At 50.3% G+C, this 19,934-nt stretch overlaps 17 protein-coding genes across 17 annotated transcripts; 6 read left to right on the top strand and 11 right to left on the bottom strand.

Annotated features, from left to right (window-relative positions):
* Nucleotides 1-231: 231 nt before the first annotated feature.
* On the top strand, nt 232-1,202 carry KL911_004013 (uncharacterized protein; the record flags this gene model as incomplete). The annotated part of the gene is made up of 2 exons (XM_043199258.1): nt 232-339; nt 516-1,202. The coding sequence occupies 2 exons, from the start codon at nt 232-234 to the stop codon at nt 1,200-1,202; spliced, it is 795 nt and encodes a 264-aa protein (XP_043053282.1).
* A 208-nt stretch (nt 1,203-1,410) lies between these two features.
* Nucleotides 1,411-2,031, top strand: KL911_004012 (uncharacterized protein; the record flags this gene model as incomplete). Its single annotated transcript, XM_043199257.1, has 1 exon — nt 1,411-2,031. One exon carries the CDS (start codon nt 1,411-1,413, stop codon nt 2,029-2,031), a length of 621 nt encoding a protein of 206 aa, XP_043053281.1.
* A 173-nt stretch (nt 2,032-2,204) lies between these two features.
* On the top strand, nt 2,205-3,221 carry KL911_004011 (uncharacterized protein; the record flags this gene model as incomplete). Its single annotated transcript, XM_043199256.1, has 1 exon — nt 2,205-3,221. The coding sequence occupies one exon, from the start codon at nt 2,205-2,207 to the stop codon at nt 3,219-3,221; it is 1,017 nt and encodes a 338-aa protein (XP_043053280.1).
* Nucleotides 3,222-3,272: 51 nt separating this feature from the next.
* On the bottom strand, nt 3,273-5,561 carry KL911_004010 (uncharacterized protein; the record flags this gene model as incomplete). Its single annotated transcript, XM_043199255.1, has 1 exon — nt 3,273-5,561. The coding sequence occupies one exon, from the start codon at nt 5,559-5,561 to the stop codon at nt 3,273-3,275; it is 2,289 nt and encodes a 762-aa protein (XP_043053279.1).
* Nucleotides 5,562-5,710: 149 nt separating this feature from the next.
* Nucleotides 5,711-6,526, bottom strand: KL911_004009 (uncharacterized protein; the record flags this gene model as incomplete). The annotated part of the gene is made up of 1 exon (XM_043199253.1): nt 5,711-6,526. The coding sequence occupies one exon, from the start codon at nt 6,524-6,526 to the stop codon at nt 5,711-5,713; it is 816 nt and encodes a 271-aa protein (XP_043053278.1).
* Nucleotides 6,527-6,660: 134 nt separating this feature from the next.
* On the bottom strand, nt 6,661-7,854 carry KL911_004008 (uncharacterized protein; the record flags this gene model as incomplete). Its single annotated transcript, XM_043199252.1, has 1 exon — nt 6,661-7,854. The coding sequence occupies one exon, from the start codon at nt 7,852-7,854 to the stop codon at nt 6,661-6,663; it is 1,194 nt and encodes a 397-aa protein (XP_043053277.1).
* A 190-nt stretch (nt 7,855-8,044) lies between these two features.
* KL911_004007 (uncharacterized protein) lies at nt 8,045-9,598 on the bottom strand (the record flags this gene model as incomplete). The annotated part of the gene is made up of 1 exon (XM_043199251.1): nt 8,045-9,598. The coding sequence occupies one exon, from the start codon at nt 9,596-9,598 to the stop codon at nt 8,045-8,047; it is 1,554 nt and encodes a 517-aa protein (XP_043053276.1).
* An 80-nt stretch (nt 9,599-9,678) lies between these two features.
* Nucleotides 9,679-10,941, bottom strand: KL911_004006 (uncharacterized protein; the record flags this gene model as incomplete). The annotated part of the gene is made up of 1 exon (XM_043199250.1): nt 9,679-10,941. The coding sequence occupies one exon, from the start codon at nt 10,939-10,941 to the stop codon at nt 9,679-9,681; it is 1,263 nt and encodes a 420-aa protein (XP_043053275.1).
* A 139-nt stretch (nt 10,942-11,080) lies between these two features.
* KL911_004005 (uncharacterized protein) lies at nt 11,081-11,995 on the top strand (the record flags this gene model as incomplete). Its single annotated transcript, XM_043199249.1, has 1 exon — nt 11,081-11,995. The coding sequence occupies one exon, from the start codon at nt 11,081-11,083 to the stop codon at nt 11,993-11,995; it is 915 nt and encodes a 304-aa protein (XP_043053274.1).
* Nucleotides 11,996-12,022: 27 nt separating this feature from the next.
* Nucleotides 12,023-13,090, bottom strand: KL911_004004 (uncharacterized protein; the record flags this gene model as incomplete). Its single annotated transcript, XM_043199248.1, has 1 exon — nt 12,023-13,090. The coding sequence occupies one exon, from the start codon at nt 13,088-13,090 to the stop codon at nt 12,023-12,025; it is 1,068 nt and encodes a 355-aa protein (XP_043053273.1).
* Nucleotides 13,091-13,161: 71 nt separating this feature from the next.
* On the top strand, nt 13,162-14,097 carry KL911_004003 (uncharacterized protein; the record flags this gene model as incomplete). Its single annotated transcript, XM_043199247.1, has 1 exon — nt 13,162-14,097. The coding sequence occupies one exon, from the start codon at nt 13,162-13,164 to the stop codon at nt 14,095-14,097; it is 936 nt and encodes a 311-aa protein (XP_043053272.1).
* A 21-nt stretch (nt 14,098-14,118) lies between these two features.
* On the bottom strand, nt 14,119-15,675 carry KL911_004002 (uncharacterized protein; the record flags this gene model as incomplete). The annotated part of the gene is made up of 1 exon (XM_043199246.1): nt 14,119-15,675. One exon carries the CDS (start codon nt 15,673-15,675, stop codon nt 14,119-14,121), a length of 1,557 nt encoding a protein of 518 aa, XP_043053271.1.
* Nucleotides 15,676-15,939: 264 nt separating this feature from the next.
* On the bottom strand, nt 15,940-16,392 carry KL911_004001 (uncharacterized protein; the record flags this gene model as incomplete). Its single annotated transcript, XM_043199245.1, has 1 exon — nt 15,940-16,392. The coding sequence occupies one exon, from the start codon at nt 16,390-16,392 to the stop codon at nt 15,940-15,942; it is 453 nt and encodes a 150-aa protein (XP_043053270.1).
* A 98-nt stretch (nt 16,393-16,490) lies between these two features.
* On the bottom strand, nt 16,491-16,871 carry KL911_004000 (uncharacterized protein; the record flags this gene model as incomplete). Its single annotated transcript, XM_043199244.1, has 1 exon — nt 16,491-16,871. One exon carries the CDS (start codon nt 16,869-16,871, stop codon nt 16,491-16,493), a length of 381 nt encoding a protein of 126 aa, XP_043053269.1.
* A 174-nt stretch (nt 16,872-17,045) lies between these two features.
* KL911_003999 (uncharacterized protein) lies at nt 17,046-17,381 on the top strand (the record flags this gene model as incomplete). The annotated part of the gene is made up of 1 exon (XM_043199240.1): nt 17,046-17,381. The coding sequence occupies one exon, from the start codon at nt 17,046-17,048 to the stop codon at nt 17,379-17,381; it is 336 nt and encodes a 111-aa protein (XP_043053268.1).
* Nucleotides 17,382-17,423: 42 nt separating this feature from the next.
* On the bottom strand, nt 17,424-18,227 carry KL911_003998 (uncharacterized protein; the record flags this gene model as incomplete). The annotated part of the gene is made up of 1 exon (XM_043199239.1): nt 17,424-18,227. One exon carries the CDS (start codon nt 18,225-18,227, stop codon nt 17,424-17,426), a length of 804 nt encoding a protein of 267 aa, XP_043053267.1.
* Nucleotides 18,228-18,344: 117 nt separating this feature from the next.
* On the bottom strand, nt 18,345-19,805 carry KL911_003997 (uncharacterized protein; the record flags this gene model as incomplete). Its single annotated transcript, XM_043199238.1, has 1 exon — nt 18,345-19,805. The coding sequence occupies one exon, from the start codon at nt 19,803-19,805 to the stop codon at nt 18,345-18,347; it is 1,461 nt and encodes a 486-aa protein (XP_043053266.1).
* Between the last annotated feature and the right edge of the window lie 129 nt (nt 19,806-19,934).

The raw sequence follows: 19,934 nt of genomic DNA, 5'->3' as shown, positions 1-19,934 counted from the left end.
AGTATCAGCAGTGCGGCAGTTCTCGATGCTGGGTTATAACATCCACGCCCGGTAGTTGCGCCTTAAAAGATCTTTTTCGCTTGGGTATTTGCTGAGAAAGGTGGCTTACGTAAACCCGCACCTGCCCGCCGTGCGGCACGCCGTGCTAAGTGCTGACGTGACGTACGTGGCGCCTGGAGACCCGGGCCGGTTCCCCACGGACGCAGCGTGCCAGAGTGGAAAAAAAGGGCGATGTGTTGCGAGGGTGCGAAAGCTAAGACTGTTTCAAAAGAATACGCAGGAAGACTGCCAAGAGCGCCAGCCGGCACAATAGGACAGGCAATTGGTGTGGCAGGTGCCGTGGCGTGAGGTCGCGCGGCAAATGTGGAGAGCAATCACCAGATGGAGCTTTCGGGAACGCTGGAGAACAGCAGATTGGCGCTCGCGTGCTCTCCAGAAACTTCCTGCGGTGCCCAGAAATTTCGATGGCGGGGCGGCGGCTTACGTAACCGCGGCTCTGCGGCTCGTGGCAACAGGGTATAAATTTGGCCTGGAGGTGGCCCCATTGCAACCCAGAGATTAGTTTGAGTACAAGTCTATCAGAAAGCGCGAACGACATGTCTTACTACAACGATCCATTCTACAGCTTCTTTGAGAACATCAACCAAGAGGTTGCACAACTGAACAACCTGTTCAACGACCCATTCTTCAGATCCTCGGTTGCCTCTTCGGCTCCAGGCAACAGAAGACTGGAGAACAAGAAGGGTGGCAACGAGGGAAAGGAGGTGGCCAGACCATCGAACCAGACCTCTGGTCCATGGGACCTGTTCAGGCCATTTGCTTTCTTCGACGACGGCTTTGCTCCGCCAGTTGACATCCACGACAACGACGACTCGTACGACGTGACCGTCGCCATTCCAGGAGCCCCTAAGGACAAGGTCACCATTGACTACAACACGAAGACGAATGAGCTGATTGTCAAGGGTGAGATTCCAGAGCGCGAGACAACGAAGACCAAGGCCAACAACACGTACACCGAAAGAACCGTTGGTAAGTTCTCACGGGTTTTGAAGTTGCCAGTGAAGGTTGACGGTGACAAGATCCAAGCCAAGTTTGAGAACGGCCTGTTGAACTTGACCGTTCCAAAGAGTGGCGAGGAAGACGAGGGCCTGCGGAGAATTGAGATCTCGAGCAGCGAGTCGTACGACAAGAAGTCAGCATAAGCCGGTCTCTAGCAGGTCGATTCTTTTGGGATGAGTAGCTTGAAGTGGAGTTTCCATCCCATGTTATAAGTTATGGATATGACGAGTTTATAGTTCTCAATGAAACAATTAACAATAAACACATCAATTAGAATAATTGTAGGACCTGCGTTTCTCCTTACGTAAATATTTATTTTTTTGCCTTTGCCTCATCATTTTACGATTGCCCATGTCTACTCGCAAGAAGACCATCCTCAAGGTTATTATTTTGGGCGACTCTGGTGTGGGAAAGACGTCGCTGATGCAGCAGTTCATCAATGGCAAGTTCTCACAGCAGTACAAGGCCACCATCGGCGCAGATTTCCTGCCCAAGGACCTTGTTATCGACGATAAACAAGTGACCATGCAGATTTGGGATACCGCGGGCCAAGAGCGGTTCCAGTCTTTGGGGGTTGCCTTCTACCGAGGATCAGACTGCTGTGTTCTGGTGTACGACGTGACCAACACCAAGTCGTTTGAGAACCTGCAAAGCTGGAGAGACGAGTTTCTTATCCAAGCCAACATCAAGGACCCGGACAACTTCCCGTTCGTGGTGATCGGCAACAAGATCGACGTGGAGGAGAACAAGAGACTTGTTTCGTCCAAGAAAGCGCAGTCGCTGTGTGCCAGCATGGGAAACCTGCCATATTTCGAAACAAGTGCAAAGGAGGCCGTTAACGTGGAGCAGGCGTTCGACGTGGTGGCCCGAAACGCGCTGCAACAGGAAGAAAGTCTAGAGTTCAGCGACGACTACACAGACGCAGTCAACATCCACGTCGACGGAGATAGCTACGGGTCGTGTGGATGTTAGGAGCACACGTCCTGGGCGAAGTTGTACGCCAATTGAGCTGGGCTGCCGTTACAACTTCGATCCCCTCTTATTCCTGCTGGTCGTCCCCCATCGCCATTTGTACTCTTTCAACTCCGACCGTAATCGAACTTATTTACATAAGCAGTAGCTGTAATTTTTTTTTTCTTGTCTTTATGCCTTCGCCATCCGAAAGACCAAAGGGCGTCAACCTTAACATCACTCTGGTTTGTCCGGAGTGCAAGGTGTATCCTCCAGAGATAGTAGAGAGACACAGCGAAGGGGACATCGTGTGTGCTCTTTGCGGCCTGGTGTTGAGTTCGCGAATAATAGACACTCGCTCAGAATGGAGGACGTTTGCCAACGATGACCAGAACGGAGACGATCCGTCGCGTGTGGGAGAAGCCACGAACGGAGCGCTCGACTCAGACCAGCTGTCTACCGTTATCAGTGCCGGAGTGGACGGAAACCGGGCGGCCAAGGAGCTGAACCGGATCCAGAACCGCAGTGTCGTTGATAGAAAGGACTACGCCTTGCAGTCGGCGTACTCCAAGATCTCGCAGCTCTGTGATGGCTACCAACTGCCTCGTGTTGTGCAGGACGGTGCCAAAGAGGTGTACAAGCTGGTGCACGACGACAAGATGTTGAGGGGAAAGAGCCAGGAGGCGATCATGGCCGCATCGATATTCTTTGGGTGTCGTAAGGCGGACGTGCCTAGAACGTACAACGAGATCTGGGCGCTGACAAACGTGCCAAAGAAGGATATCGGGAAGGTGTTCAAGATCATTAAGCAGATTATCCAGAGGAAAGACGCAGAACAGGATGGACTGATCACTCGCCGCAACAACAATATCTCCACCACGCAGACCAATCCGGAGGACCTCGTGGGCCGCTTCTGCTCGCACTTGGGTCTGTCGCCGCAGATCACCACCTCCGCACAGCACATTGCTCGCACGCTCAAGGAGCTGGGTGTGCTGGAGGGACGGTCGCCCACGACGATCGCAGCCACGGTTATCTATTTTTCCACGGCCATTTTCAAGCAGCAGATCCCGCTGTCGCGGATCAGCGAGAAGACCGGTGTTTCTGAGGGAACCATCAAGTCGTCGTACGTCCACATCTCTGCCGCCCGCGACAAGCTGGTCGACCAGTCCTGGATCGACTCGGGCAAGGTCGACATGTCTGCGCTCAGCTAAACCAATCAAATCTAAGGCTCTTTATACGGGCTATATACAACGATATATACACTAATTCTTCTTTCCTCTCTTCTGGTACTCCTCGACCAGTTTCTTCTGCAGCTGTGGCGGGCAAGGCTGGTACTCCTTGAACTCCATCGTGAACTCGCCCTTTCCTTGGGTCAGCGCACGCAGCTGCGAAGCAATACCGAACAGGTTGTTCAGCGAGCACAGACTCGTGATGGTGAACTCCTCTGCCGTGTTCTCGGTGTCCTGGATCACGCCGCCGAGCTTGTTGACCAGGCCAATGACCGCGCCCTGGAACTCGGTCGGCGACGTCATCACCACGTTCATGATCGGCTCCAGCACAACCGGCTGCGCGTTCAGGAACGCCTGTCTGAACGCGTACTGCGTGGCCGTCTTGAAAGACAGCTCCGACGAGTCCACCACGTGTGTCTGACCGTCGTTGATCAGCATGTGCACGCCCAGAACGCGCGAGCCGGTGAGCGGGCCTTTCTCCAGGCTCTCCTCGAATCCCTTGCTGCAGGCCAGGAGATACTTCTCGGGAATTTTTCCACCCACGATTTTAGTCTGGAAGTTATTCTTGAACCGAATATCCTCCTCTGGCGACGCTCCAACGTACTCCGGGTCGCACAGGGACGTCGCCTTGAACTCGCCCATCACCTTGGCGTACTGGCCGGCACCTCCAGACTGTTTCTTGTGCGTGTACTCGAACGGAGTGCTTCCAAGAACAGTCTCTCTGTACGAGACCCTAGGACGGCCGACCGTGCACTCGACGTTGTACTCGCGACGCATTCTCTCGACGTAGATCTCCAGGTGCAGCTCTCCCATTCCGCTGATGATGGTCTCCTTCGAGTCCTTGTCGTAGTGCACCCGGAACGTGGGGTCCTCTTTCTGGAACCGGTTCACAGCCTTGGAGAAGTTCACCGCATCTTTGGTCTTCGGGTGGATCGACAGCGACACGACCGCGTCCGGCACGAACATCGACGACATCGAGTAGTTCACCTGGCCGTCCGTGAACGTGTCTCCGGAGGCGCATTCGATGCCGAACGTGGCGCAGATCTCGCCCGCGCCCACCTCGTCCACGTCCTCCATGTCGTTCGAGTGCATTCTCACGAGTCGGGCAATTTTGACTTTCTTGCCCGTTTTGACGTGCGTGACCATCATGCCCTTCTTCAGACGGCCCTGGTACACACGCAGGTACGTCAGCTGGCCGTACTTGCCCTCCTCCAGCTTGAAGGCGAGCACAACGGCCGGCTGGTTCGACGCGGCAATCAGATTGACGGGGGCCTCGTTGTTGGAGATGTCCAGCGCCGTGTTCAAAACTTCAGACGGGTTAGGCAGGTAGTCCACAACGGCGTCCAGAACAGGCTGCACGCCCCTGTTGGCCAAGGCAGACCCCATCAGCACCGGGGTGAACTTTCTGGCGATGGTAGCACGGCGAATAGCAGCCTTGATCAGGTCTGTGCTTGGCTCTTCTTCGTTCAAAAACACCTCGGCTAGCTCGTCGTCCACGTCGGCCAGCATCTCGATCAGAGTGGCTCTTTTCTCCTCAACCAGGTCAACCAGGTCGGCAGGCACCTCTTTCTCGATTCTCAGCTTTTCGCCCTGCGACCCTTCGAAATAAATAGACTGGCGGTCAATAATGTTCACCACCCCAGAAAGATCCTTTTCCTCTCCTATCGGCACCTGCACAGCAGCAGCAGCGATCTTCAGCTTCTTGTTGATCTGCTCCACGGCTCTCCACGGATTGGCGCCCATTCTATCCATCTTGTTGATGAACGTAATTCTGGGAACATTGTACCTCTTCATCTGTCTATCAACGGTCACCGTCTGAGACTGAACACCCGAAACCGCACAAACAACAAGAACAGCACCGTCCAGCACTCTCAGCGCACGCTCAACCTCAATGGTGAAATCGATGTGGCCAGGAGTGTCAATAAGATTGAAATGGTAGTGCTCGTCGTCTTTGTCCCACGAACAGTAGGTGGCAGCAGACTGGATGGTGATACCCTTTTCTCTCTCCAGGTCCATGTGGTCCATCTTGGCTCCGACTCCATCCTTTCCACGGACATCGTGGATCGCCTTGATCCGACCGGTGTAGAACAACACGCGCTCCGTAAACGTGGTTTTTCCGGAATCGATATGCGCAGAAATACCTATATTTCTCATTTTCGACAGTCTTTCCACGTCGGCCTCGGAGAGCTTGGCAGACAAGCTGTCCAGAACCGCCTTCTCCTCCTCGTAGCCACACACAGCAGCGGACCTGTGGAATGCACGCACAGGCGCCGCGCTCCGCAGAACGCGCGGCGCAGCAGCTAATCTGGCGAGTCTAAACATCAACTGAATATAATTCACTGAAAATTCGAAAAAATGAATAAATTTTAACAGCGAGGTCGTGTATCACTCAAAAAATGGTAGCTCAGCTGAGCAGCCTACTAGCTTACTGGTGGAGCTCACAATACACTTTCTAGCATATGTACATTCACCTATAGAAGGAAGAACAAGAGAGAGCCAAACAAAAGTCCGAACGGACCAGAGGCCGAGACCTGTCCTGCCATGCCCTTGGAGCTGGAAGAAGAGGAGCTAGCAGAGGTAGTTGTGCCGCTGCTGCTTGAGGAGGTGGTGGTGGTAGCAGCCTTGGAAGTGGTGCTCTCAGACAATGTAGCAAAGTGTGCTGAGGAGGCAGACGAGAGCCAGGAGGAAGTGTCCACAGTGATATCGCTGGAATAGTAGTTGTCGTCAGTGGCATTGAAGCAGTTCAGAGCGTACTCCGTGACCTCAAAGACGTTCTTCTCCACAAACTCAATGTCGGCACAGGCGTAGTGAGTCACGTTCGACTCATCTTCCATAGCCATGTACTCCAACTGGATGGTAGCATTATCTCCGCTATTGATGTTAGAAGGAATGTCTGGCAGATAGAAGCACGTGTGTCCAATATCGATCTGGTTAGTCAAGTTGTGGGTAGCCCAGGTGTCGAAGTCATCATTAGACTTTGGATTGTTGTTGTAGGAGATCTTGAGGTTGACAGACCACGCCTGGTGAGACTTTGCAACCAAAGCCACGAAACCATCGTCCAACGGGAACTCCGACCTATTGTTAGGACTGGCATAGGACCCACAGGGAGCGATTGTTTCAGCCTCTTCCGACCATTCTCTATCAGTTGGATACAGCATTGCAATCTCACCCATGGTGTTCGCATAATCGGAGCCATGCTCCAAAGCAAGAGCCTCAGCAAATGCAACAGGATTTGCACGTCCAAGAACAACCTTGCAAAGTAGCGGGAGTACCCAAAACTGTTTCATTTTCGTCAATTGTATGCAAGATAACCACATTTTCTACCGATCAGATCCTTTTTATAGCCCGCTCTCGAATATATCGGATTACTGCTCGGGAAAAAAATCTCACAGAAAAATCCCAGAGCCCAGTCTTGGCATGTTCAGGTCAGCGTGTAAACGTACACCAAAATACCATAAAGGTAGTGGAAGAAACTGAATATCAGCGTATTCAGAATCAAGCCACAGATATTCAGCAGCGAAGTAAACGTCTCTCCGCCATTATTGTTCCAGCTCGAGCCATCGGACGCTGAAGACACATCTGACAGTCCAGAAGTGGCAGCCAACGTGTTCGTGCTGCTGAGCCCGCTCAGCTCAATCTCTCCGTTTGTAACACTGCGGAAGATCTGGTTGATAGCCTGCTGAATTAAGAAATCAATAAGGTAGTACACGAGATAGTGGACGAGACAATAGATTATAATAAGCCCAAATGCGAAGCGGCTTTTACCCGATAATTCCTGGATCTGAAAGTCCTCGTTATTGTCGTTCTGCTGCTCCAGATCAGAAGCCCCGGTAGTCAAATCGGGCTTCCTTGGTTGGCCAAAATGTATCACGTGGTCGGAGTGCGAGTTGTAATCCTGCACGATTACATCCTCGGGACTCACCAGTGGCCCGTTTTCTATATTATTCCTAGACCGGAAGCCGGACACTAGGTACAGCACCCAATACAGAATCAGATGCAATACAAGCACAGCAATGAACGAAACCGCAATGAGCGCAAAATTGACCATCTTTAATTGGACGAGCATGATGAAGTCCCCAATAGTGCGTTGAATCTTATTGTAAAGCTCAATCTTATTCTCAATAATTACCGAGTCAACCTCAGCGGACGAGGATGCAAAAAGAGGGATGTGGGTACCGTTGAAGCCAAAAAGGAACAGATAGTTTGCTATTAGACGTAAGTTCGAAGTGTTGTCGTCATCATGACTATTGAGCTTGTAGAACCGCACCATGTTTTTCCACGAAGCGTGAAACTCAATTTCCTCAAATTTCGAGTCGCTCAAATATGTGTTCACCAAATATGTCTTTTCACTGCGAATGAGCCCTTGCACACGGCATTTGAATTTCGTAAAGCTGTATTCACAATTGAGCGACAGCGAGCCATTCTCGATGAAAGTGGGCCCCACATAAACTAGATCCAGTTTGGGAAATGGAGGATACAGATATAGCTCTTGCGCTGCCGTATCCAAGTCGCCGCTCATTTGCTCGATGGTATTTAAAACCTTTGAAAGCTTGATGGAAGAAAGCGAATGCTGTTCCAGGTCTGAGTACCTCTTTAGAAAATGGTAAGTACTCATATCCACTTTGAACTCTGTGAGCCTGAACTTATTGCTGAATAGATACAGCTCCTGCAAATAATCAGTGTAGATCAGCAGCGATGCGAAGAAGCTAAAAAGGATGGTTAGCAGAACCCTTTTGAACACGAAATGGTTGCCAATCATGTGGTAAATTCGGATCGATGATTTTCTCGCATAGCGCTGTAACCGCTTAAATTATTTCCCATTCATTGAAAAGAGAGATTCCGGTTCCTGAAGCTCCTACAACAGCTCCTTTGCCGCCAAACTGTCCCACACACACCTCTTTGAACTGCTCGTCCAATTCCATCTGGGAGGAAACGCTGCACTCATCATTAGTCCATTGATAGAATAGCAACTGTGAGCCATCGTTTTTCGGACTCCAAACAAACACCAGTCCTGGGTCATCAAGTGAAAAGCCGAGCTGGGCATTCTCTGAGAGCTCTTCAATTTCGCGTTTGTCAGAAGAGAGGTCTTTGTACCAAATGCAAGAGAGAGCTGTTTTTTCTCTTGAGAGAACATACTCGGGTGTCACGATGACATTGTCAAAGGTTGTCGCATTCCATGCTTTCGTTTTGGTAAGTTTGCTTTTGAACTGCTGTTTTGTGTTGCGCAAAATCAACGATTTGTTGGAAAGAATCGCAAGATCATAATCGTGCAGGTTTGTGAACTTGGCTGCCAAAAACTTGATGTCGGAGTTGCGGTCAATTGCATAAACCGGCTCAAAACATTCATCTTGACATTCTAGCTTGAGTATTTCGACCTTGTCATCAAAAACAGCGACGAGTCTATCCTCCCTAAAATCGACAAACTGGATACGTTCGTCCCATTCGTACGTGGCAAGAGGAAGTGCGTTTTCTTTTGCCTCCAGCTTGAATGCCAGAACCTGCTTGACGCTCAGAACAATCAGCATCTCCTTGTGATAAACCATGTCCTCCACCTTCGTGGAGCCGATCAAGATGGAGTGTTTCAATTCAACACCGTTTTCTAAGCTAGACCAAACGTTGATGCATTTCTTGTCCGGTAGATATGCAAATAACAAGCCATCGACCAGGAAACATTTGCCGATGGCTTCGCCTAGAATAACCGTGGTTTTGGCCGGCGGAGCAACAGCCTGTGCAGGAACCTTGTGATTGGTGTCATTGTGGGGCTTGGCCTTGGCTTCTAGTGAAATAGCCATATCTAGGTAATCCGCGGCAGCACTGTCCTGAGAAGATAACGTGCTGGTCTTCTGAGATGGCGTTGAGCGAGCGTTCAGGTTAGAGTAGAATTCGTACGTCTCATCTTTAGAAAGATGCAATGGGTCCGAAAGCTCGACCGTCGGACTTTTCAGCATGTAAAGAATCTCGTTTGTGGCCGTTCTTAGGAATTGTCTTGCCTTCACAAGCCTTGTTACGTCCACGTTATCCGGAGCGAGTAGATGATCAACACTTGATTCATCTCTCGAAGGCTCTTTCGTACGAGTGTGTCCCTTTTCCATCTCGTCCACACGAGCTTTCAGCTTTTCATTTTGGAGTTTGAGCGTATTTCTCTCGCTTTCGAGCTCTACAATACGAAGCTTCAGCGCCGACCTCTCTAAATCAGACATCATCCGATTACGCTCCACTGTGGTAAATTGCGACTGCAAATATTGCATTACTCCGGGCAATGTGTATTGCGAGACTCCAGATGCTTGCCCAAAAGCGTCACCGGTGCCATTGCTGGAGCCGCCGTTGGGCTTTGAGCCTCCAAAATGACTTTGCTCCATCAAATCTAGATTGTTATGTTATCGATTTTGCCCATGTATATACAAAAAAAAAATAAAACTACATGTCTGCTTATGTCATACTATGCGACAAATTTGGCAGCTTCCTGGAAGCTCTCTGGGTTCTTCTGGAGCTCGAAAATCGGGCGATGCGGGTCGCTCCATTGTAGGCTTTCCAGCACTTTAGAAGTGAGGTCTAACTCCTCGTGAGTGAGTTTTTCCGGATTGAAATTAGTGTAGCCGTACTCCTTGGCTCTGGCTCGCAGCTTTGCAACCTCTTTAGGAAGCATGATTGTGCGTGCAAACGAAGTTTTGCTCTCGATGTAGAATCTGCGCACTAGCACGGACCAGTTCTCACTGTTTGGGCGGTCTATCATTGCCATAGTCAGGATCTCGTACACCTTGTGCACTTTTCTTTTGAGAAAATGGTTGTCGAAATTGTTGATCATCGCTATGGCGTTGTGAAGTTGATTTGCTTTGACAAAGTGGTTTACAAAATGGACCAGCATTGACGGCGTGAGTTCTGAAATATCATTTTCAAGTCTGTCCATCGCAAACTCCCAGGCTTGCGAGGGCCCGTATTCATCTAGCACAAATCTAACGAATTCTGCAACCAGTTTCGGCTCATCTCTGAACGATTGTCCACTTGCAACCATTTCCGCGATGAGCTCGCCATAGCTCTTTTTCTCGATGTCGTGCTTGTAGGCCATCACGGCGGGGAGAATGGGACGCAGCGAGCAGCCGCTGTTAACCATGTAGTCGTATATTGGTTTCCGATGCGTGCGGAGACACTCAAAAAGAATATAACAGGTGCTCAGATCTGGGATCTGCCTGTAGAAACGCATTTGCTTGAGGTACATATTGATGAGCGCAAACTTTCGCTCATGGCGACTGGTTCTCATGGGGCCCAGCACAAAGTTGAAAGACTCTGTGTTCGGATACAGTTTTCTTTGATTCATCAGACGCATGGTTTCCTTGACGTTACTGAAATCATGTGTTGTTGCAAAGAACCTGAGAATCATGTTGTAGGTGTGCACGCTCGCTAGCACATTGGACTCGACGATTTTCTCAAACGCTTTTCTGACATAGACTGGATTTTGGTCAAACTTTCGGGTCTTCACACGGTTCAGGGTACGCACATAGTCATCCAGAGTAGTCTCATTCAAAGAATCGGGAACATTTGGAATTTCGACGAGATCTTGAGGTTGGTTTAGCTGTTTCCACGATGAGATGTCAGAAGAGAGCTTATGGTCTTTGGGAATTAGTTTACGGAACTGTCGTACCACCTCTGACTCGGAATTGGCACTCTGGTCCTCTTCAGAGTAGAACTCTGACTTTTTGTTCATTATTCTCAGCAGCGTTGTGAGATCGGATAAACGATTGCGTCGCAGAGAGCTGGTGCTGGAGAGTCTTAGTAAAATCATAGATCAGAAATAAAAAAATACTGTCAAGTTATTTTTTTCATGTACCACGCGTAAAGATATCATGACAGTGTCTAATAACGAGGACAATATACGGCTAATTGTCGTTCCAAGCAACTTGCAAACGCCGTTCAAAACCATCAAATCTTACAAGGGATCCCAACTGGTGGTTAACAGCGGGCGGGTGTACGAGCTCAACAAGGCGAATTTCAAAGATCCGCACAACACCGCCCAGAAACTGACCAAGAAGCAACAGCCGCTCAAGACCATCTTTTTAGCCGCCTTGGACGTGTCCAAAGATAGTTTGATGGTGGGAAAGAACTGCGAGCTCTGGATAGCCACCAAGTACAACCCTGTGTATCTGCTGCTGGATTTTTTCACCAACGCGTTAAGTCGCGAAAATGTGCGCATGGTGAGCTTCCAGGACCTGCTGGAACAATTTGAGCGTTCGGAGACGCTTCAAGATCTGGTGGATAATGGCATCGATCTGCAACAGCCGTTGCTGCAAATATGTGAGAGCGTTGATGAAAACGGCGAGACGTTTTACAAGCCCTCGATGCACAAAATCGTCGGCTATCTCAGCTCAAAGGTGGACCGTCTGGCCCAAAATCTGCCGTCAGCGCTAGTCGCCGCGACAAAGAAAAAGCTTGTATTGCCCGGCTTCGAGCCAACAGACGAGGTGCTGCAGGTGCGCAAAAAACTGCTCGCTATTGAGCTGATTGGCTCCTACGTGGACGCAAAGTACCTAGAAGAGCTGAAAAAGTTGTATCCGACCGAGATTCTGGACTCCTACATGGTGGAGTACAAGAAGAAAGAACAAATGACCGCGCTGGCCGAGGAAAACATCAATACACTCAACGGGATGAACGCGGCAAATCCCAAGAAACGCAAGGTTGAGAAAAAAGTGGCGCGCAAAGAGGTGAAGAAAGTTGCTGTCGGCAAGGGAGCGCTCGATGGCTTCTTCAAGAGAAAGGTGTAGCAGCTGTTTGTGACTACCGTATGTACATTAATTGTTCTTTGGATTCTTTTCCTCCTTCTGCTGTGCTGGTAGCTGTGGCTCTGACAACACTTTCTGGGCCAACTCGGTGTCGTTCAATTGGTTGTAGATGTTCATACCGCTGGCAATCAGTTTAGGCAGGTTGTCCAAGCTGGCAGGCAGTATAACCGTGTTTGTCTCCTTCGCCAGCTTGCCGAAAGCTTCGACGTATTTTTCCGCAATGTTGAGCGACACGGCCTCCTTGCCGTGTGGACTGTTGGCAATGGCGTCGGCAACCAGTCTGATCGACTCGGCCGTCGCCTTGGCCTTGAGCAACATGGCGTCAGACTCACCCTTGGCCCAGTTGATCTTCTTGCTTTTTTCGGCCTCGGACTTGAGGATCTCTGTCTGCTTGTGGGCCTCACTGATGTTGATTTCACTGAGCTTGAGACCCTCCGACTCCAGAATGTTGGCACGCTTCTGTCTTTCCTTCTCCACCACCTGGTTCATCGAGTTGATGACGTTGGTAGGAGGCCGGATGTCTCTGATCTCATACCTCAACACCTCGATACCCCAGTCCTTGGCAGCCTCGTTGATGGAGGTGGTGATGTTGACATTCAGCATGGTTCTTTCGCGCAGCACAAGATCAAGCGCCATCTGACCGATCTCCGAGCGCATCGTGGTCTGTGCGAGCTGGATAATTGCGTAGTGTGCATCCTCAACTCCGTAGGACGCCTTGTAGGCATCAACCACCTTGTAGTACAGAACTCCGTCCATTTCCAAGGTCACATTGTCCGCAGTAATAGCGTTCTGAGAGGGCACCTCAATGGCAACCTCTTTGAGCGACTGCACATACTGGATTTTGTCAATGAACGGGAGCAAGATTGCGAGACCTGGCTTTAGTATTCTGTTGAACTTTCCCATTCTCTCGACAATCCAGGCCGTTTGCTGAGGAACGAACCTAATGATAGTGTTGGAAGGAAGGGTCGAGCGGTTAAAGAAGTTCAGGTTCGCCGTCGAGTACCGGCCTACGGAGGCCAGCGACCTGAGCAGCCTGGCGCTTTTATTTGGGCTGATTTGTTTCAATGGCGAAATCATGTTGGACGGCAACAAATAAAAGAATTGATGGAAAAAAAGTTGAAGAGAATAAATAATATTTTCAAAAAATTATGGTAAGGGACTACGACATCTCCAACAACGAAAAACAGTTTGTGCTGACAGCCTTGGAACAGAACATCCGGTTGGATGGCCGCAAGCTGCTCCAGATGAGAGATGTCCACATATCTGTCTCTCGCGATGAGTACGGGTATGCTGAGGTGAGCCTGGGGAAAACTAAAGTTGCATGTCGAGTCACAGCAGAGATCACCAAGCCCTACGAGGATCGTCCGTTTGATGGTATTTTTCAAATTAGCACCGAAATATCGCCCATTTGCTCGCCATTCTTCGAGAGCGGGCTCACCACAGGCGGCAAACAATCGAACGACGAGATACTAATTTCCAGACTTATCGAGAAGGCCGTGCGACGTTCCGGAGCGCTTGATCTCGAAAGTCTCTGCATAATTGCCGGCTCCAAGTGCTGGGCTATCCGCGCCGACCTGCAATTTCTGAACTACGACGGGAACTTCATCGATATCTCGTCTATCGCTGTCATGGTAGCATTGCTCCATTTCCGTAAACCTGACATGGAGATCGATGGAAACAACGTTATCCTATTTGACGAGGACCAGAGAAATCCTGTTCCGCTTTCGATACTGCACATTCCGCTGTGTTTCACCTTCCAGTTCTATAACCCAAACGACGACGAGGAGAATATAAAAGGAAACCTGAACAACGAGTTGGTCTTGTTGGATGCGAACCTGATAGAAGAAAGACTAAGTTTGGGCTCGATGACGCTCACCATCAACAAGAACAAAGAGCTTTGTCAGATGGTGAAATGTGGAGGCCTCAACATCGACGCCAGCATGATCATGAATTGCTGTCAGCATGCCAGTAATTTGGTGGACGATCTTACAAGAAAAATCCACGACGTGATAAGAACAGATAGCGAGCTTCGCAAGAACCCTGTTGAGAAAGAGCTACAGGTGGTCAACCAAAGAGAAACTTAAATAATGTGCAATTCTTCCTACTTATTCTGCTCTTCTCTCCCATTCAATCTCAGCAGGCTCTTCAGGGAGAGTCACCATGGAAGAGTAATCGACCTTAGGAAGCTTACTGGTCCATTTGAATGTTTGAATGAAAGTGACCAGGATAGTTCCCAGCTGAGTGTATGCAAACTGCTCACCGATACATCTATGTCTGCCGCCTCCAAATGGCAGGTATGGCGAGGAAACACCCTTTGTAATAGTACCAAATCCATAATCCACTGTGTCTGAATCGGACGATCCAGCGTTTTGAGACACATCCCATCTGTGGGGCTCGAACGTGTTGGCGTTAGGGAAGTATTTTTCGTTTGTCATGGCGAAACCTGGCGAGACAAGCACGTAGTGGCCCTTTGGAACAATCATCTTGGAGTCTGGAACCTGCAGCGGGTTCATCACTTTTCTGAAGATCGAGTGCAAAGGCATGTGCAGTCTCAGGGTCTCCTTGATGGTGTTGTTGACCAAAGGCAGGTTCTGCAAGTCCTCGTAGGTGACCTCTTTTCTGTCGCCAAGAACAGACTTGATCTCGTTGTACAGCTCTTCCTGTAAATCTGGCCTCTCACCAAGATGGAGCAGGAACCACGACGAGGTGGAAGCAGAAGTGTGCTGACCTCCCATCAGAACACCAATCAGCAGGTTGGCGATCTCTCTCTCGGTCATTGCGGTGCCGTCCTTGTATGTAGAGTTCTTCATCAGAGCATCAACTAGATCTCGGTCCTGGATGTCGTTCTCTTGCTTTCGTTTGTTAATCAGTTTCATGTAGGTGCTAGAAATAGTGTTATGTGCTTCGTCTCTTCTCTTGTAGGAAGGAAGCGGCAGATTAGGGAACACAAAGTTGATTGGGGTGAATCCCTTGTCAAGGTCGGAGTACAGCTTAGCAAAACCAGTGTTGAGCATGTTTCTCACTTCCTCGCCAAGCAAGGTTCTGGAGGCCGTGAAAATGGTGATCTCTGGCTGGGACTTCAGCACGTTGGCCTTGCCCCTGTTGCCCCTGAACTGACTGTCAGAGTTCACGTAGTTGAGAACCTCTTCTCTGATTAGTGGCACGTACTTGATGAAGGAGTCTTTGGTCAAGGCAACCTTGGCAAACTTCTTTTGTTCCATGAGCTTCCAGTTTGGACAGTCGTAAATCACGCCCTTTCCAAACACAGGGGTCGTCAGATGGGTGTACGCCTCCTCGGCGGACACGTCGTTCAGTTTCGCGTTCAGAATGAACTCATGGCCCTTGGGACCCAGATACACAGTCATGACCTTTCCCAATAGCAAGAAGGAGAAGCAATCGCCGTACTTCTGCTGACATTGGGCGAAAAATTCGTATGGTTGCATGCCGTATGGGATGGCAGACCCGACCCACGGGATCCAGTAGAAAACGAGAGGCACTCTGTCGTTTCTCAGCGAGTAAAGGAATTGCCAAACAATAGAGTAGAGGAAAGGAAGGGCAACCACAATCATGATCTTCTGAGCCGTGCTCAGCGCCAGAATAGCGTCCAAAACGTGCAGTCCGACGCTCTGAACTTCCTGAATCAAAGCAGCGGTTCCAGACATGGCGAAAAACGAACGATGTCACCAAATTTATATCTCTTTTTTTCGTGATTTAATATAAAATGGTGTGTTTTTTTAAACGAAAAATACGATCGTCGCGCCGATCGTCCGCTATTCTGACCAATAGTTTTAGACGTGGTGTCATCAAACGCACCTCGTTCGATAGCATGAGCCCCGAGTGGCGCGTCAGTACCTGCCCTTGCAGCATCTCTACAAAGCCTCGCATGCGCAATCTTCTTGGCTGACCGTTTCTTCAACTATATACAGTTATTGTTTGAGCACAGGGATCTCGTCTTCTTGACACTTCACAGCCTGTGTGAGTTCTACCAGCTCTTTCATAATATCATCAGAGTGTTTGTACTTGCAGTCGATCTTCTTTTCGCGCCCGTCCGCATACACCACCTTCAAAACGCTGGGACACTTCAGTTGCTCCTCTTTTGTTGGGCACTTGACTCTGGTGACCTCGATATTGACATCCGGGTTGTGGAAACAGATCGTCCGAAGATTCCACTTCCAGAACTGCTTGGCTCCCATATGGCCGTAGGCGTTGTGACTTTTAAAGACGAGATGTAATTTTGACACCTGGGGAAATTTGTATGCGGAGTCCTTGTAGTTTGCAATCAGGTTCAGGTTCTCTCTTTGTCTCGTGAGACGCGATGCAGGAAGATCTCTCAAAAAGAGGGCCCGCGCGGCCTTGGGAAGCTGGCTGGCTCTTGTCATGAAGAAGAGTGCGTAAGTATTGAAATTTTTTCTCGATCTTCCACATCCTTACACTGAACACTGATTGTCGATATATACAGTACTATACGTTGCGCTTCCTACACCACTTTTGGAGCCAGCGACACCAGCTTGTTGAAGTTCTTGCGTCTGAGCTCTCTAGCAACCACTCCGTTCACTCTCGTTCCAATTGGCTCGTCCTTCTGGTTGATCAGGACGCATGCGTTGTCGTCGAACCTAATCACACTCCCGTCAGGTCTCAGGGTTGGCGACTTTGTGCGCACAATCACCGCACGGCACACGTCACCTCTCTTCACTCTGTTGCTGGCGCTTGCGCCTGAGAGATGCTGGTTGAGCGATTTTGCGTTCTGAACGACGACAACGACCTTGTCGCCGATATTGGCGTGGCTGGTCGGCTTCTTGCCGAGAACCTTGATGCATTCGACAAGCTCTGCGCCAGAGTTGTCCACGACCCGCAACATAGTTTTGAGGAAGATCATGATGAGAAGACGTAGTTGGTCCAACACTTTTTCAATAAATTTTCAGACCCATCTTTGCACCACGCCGACAGCTGGCTCAAATTTACGTAAACGCAGTTTCTCTGACGCGTAAGCAGCTAACCGCAAAATAATCACTCTACAAACCGCAGCAAAATTATGGAGTCGATCAGAGTGGACGCCAGCATCATCTCGCAATTCACGAAGAAGACCGTCCGTGTCATCGGCAAACTCATCGACAAGTCCGCTGGCGCAGGCACTGCGATCGTCCAGTGCAACGGCTCTATCCAGCTCAAATTCCAAAACCAGCAGGCCCTGCTCGAGTCGCTCTCGCTGAACAACTGGTACGAGTGTATCGGAATAGTGGACACAGACAACAGCGTGAAGGTGATCCAGATCATTGATTTTGGCGACCAGATAAGCGAGCCTGCCGTGACGAAGCTGGTGGAGATGAGCCACAAGGTGCCGGAGCTATTCTACACTAGCCTGAGCTAGCTGGATTTATACTCGGTTAATATCGCTACATGTATTTGTGTCTTAATCGTCCCATCTCCGTTTCTTCATCTTTCTGTAGGAGCTGTCCAACGTCGCGCTCTGCAACCGTTTGCTTGGGGCGTACCAGCCGACTTCGCTGGGGAATGGCGCAGGCGTGGCGTAGTTCGTGAGAGAACTCATAGTGTACGACCAGCCGGCGGTGATCGTGGAGTGAACAACAGGAGTTCCCGAGATGGTGGAGTAGTACGTCACAGAGGAGGCAGGGAACCTTCTGGACCACGTCGTGGCCGTCACCGTGCTTCCAGGCTGAGTCTGCATTGGAGCGTATCTTGTTTTTCCCGTCTGCATCGTGTATGGAATGGTGAACCAGTCGGAGTTGATGGACTGTTGCACACTAATCTGCTGAGGGTCAGGAGCCTCCCCAGAACCCGACGTCTCCAAAGTACCAGTCATGCCTTCCAGCTTGAATCTGTCCGTGTAATGAATTGTGTAGGACTCCGAGCCGTAGTCTGCATAAATTTGGACGTAGTAGTATCCGTCTGCACCAACGCTAGCTTCCACGGACGCCTTGTACGTATCGTCGTCGAGGTCCTTTAATGTGATCGATGTTGCCAGCGTGGCTCTCTGCTCGATATTGTCGTTCGGACCGGTCATGAGCAGCAGAGTGAAGGAAAGAGCGTCATTGATGCTAGGCGACTGGCCGTCGTCTTTGAAGCTCACGTTGAACTCCACCGTGGAGCCGTCAACCGTGAACGTGTCGCCCGCGCTTGGCGAGACAGGCTCCACGTCCGCAAACACACGCGTCCATAAAAATACCAGCGAGAACAACCAATATATCGTCCGCATGGTGAAGCGTTTTTTTCTATTTATAACAGAAACTGGTAAACCTTTTTTCGCATTCCAGGTGTTTTCGCTTTTCTGCATCATTATACACACCCGTGCACCAGCCAGGCTCCGCCTTGCTTATTCTGCTCCGTGGAGCTGGGCGATGAAGTCGCCGACCTGGTCGCCCTTGCGCACCAGCGCCTCGCCTATGAGGAACCCGTACACGCCGTGCTTTTTGTAGTTCGACACGTCCTGCGGCGACGAAATCCCGCTCAGCGCGAGAAGGAGAGGTTTTGGTCCGTCGTTTGGAAGCAGCTCGTTCAGCTTCACCGTCGTGGACAGGTCGACGCTGAAGTCGTGCAGGTTTCTGTTGTTCACGCCAATCACCTTGGCGCCGACCGCGGTGGCCACCTGCATTTCCTCAACGTTGTTGACCTCCACCAGGGGCTCCATGCCGAGGCTTCTCGAGAACGCGACCAGCTCTTTGAGCAGCTCGAACTCCAGCATCTTGACAATCAGCAGCACGGTGTCTGCTCCAGCCAGACGGGCCTCTAGAACCTGGTACTTGTTGAAGATGAACTCTTTGCGCAAAATACACGGTCTATTGGCCACAGAGTCGATCGCTTTTCTGGCCACCTCCAAGTCCTGGATGCTTCCTTTGAACCAGGTAGGCTCGGTCAGCACAGAAATAGCGGCAACCCCGGCCTTGGCGTATGTGAGGGCCTGTTTGGCGGCGTTGACAGTTGCGTCTATGACACCTTTCGAAGGCGACGCTCTTTTGATTTCGCTGAGAATCGCGATGTTGCCGGCGCTGATGTTCTGCGCCAGCCTGTCGTAAAAATTAATCAGCGGCGGTGCCAGTCCCATAGACAAGTACAGCTCCAGGTCGGCAAAAGTGCGGCCCGGTCTGCTCATCTCGAGCGCGTAGTCTCTTCGTCTCTGTACGTATATTTTCTCCAATATGCTCTCCTTTTTCTGAACCGCGCCATTAGCGTTGTCCTCCCAGTATCCACCGGAAACGCTGAGGATGTTCTGGATCATCAGATGGCCCTCCTCGGTCAGAATGCTCTCTGGATGGAACTGGACGCCCTCGATGGTGTACTTCTTGTGTCTCACTCCCATGATGATGCCGTTTTCCGTGCGAGCAGTAATCTCCAGACAGTCCGGAAGCGACTTGAGGGTTCCGGCCAACGAGTGGTATCTGGTGACGGCAACGTCCTGCGGCACGTTCTTGAACATTCCCTTGTTGTCGTGCTTGATCGTGGAGGTTTTTCCGTGGACAATCTCGCCAGCATACTCCACGTCTCCGCCAAACTCCTCGAAAATACACTGCTGGCCCATGCACACGCCAAAAACGGGGATTTTCCCTTTGAAATGGCTGATCACGTCGCGAGATATGCCCGAGTCTGTCTTCGGATGGCCCGGACCGGGGGAAATCACCACAACGTCCGGCTTGAGCTGCTCAATCTCCGGGATGGTGATCTGGTCGTTCCTGAAAACCTCGACGTTGGCCCCCTCCTGACACAGGTACTCGTACAGGTTCCAGGTAAACGAGTCGTAGTTATCGATCATGACAACGTTTTTGGAAGCGGCCGGCATCTTGAAGGTGACTAATAGCCTGGGAAAATATTCTTGCAAGAAATTATTTTGCGTTTATTTTTCGTATACTCGCTACTTGAGCATTTCATCTCATCACTTCATAATCGCTATAAACCAGAAAAAGAACTA

The sequence above is a fragment of the Ogataea haglerorum genome (genome assembly GCF_019207285.1).
Source record: "Ogataea haglerorum isolate 81-453-3 chromosome Unknown 81-453-3_NODE_11_length_416158_cov_97.210077, whole genome shotgun sequence".
Classification (NCBI taxonomy): domain Eukaryota; kingdom Fungi; phylum Ascomycota; class Pichiomycetes; order Pichiales; family Pichiaceae; genus Ogataea; species Ogataea haglerorum.
The sequence above is the reverse complement of the archived record's forward strand: the minus strand, read 5'-3'. Positions and strand labels throughout refer to the sequence as shown.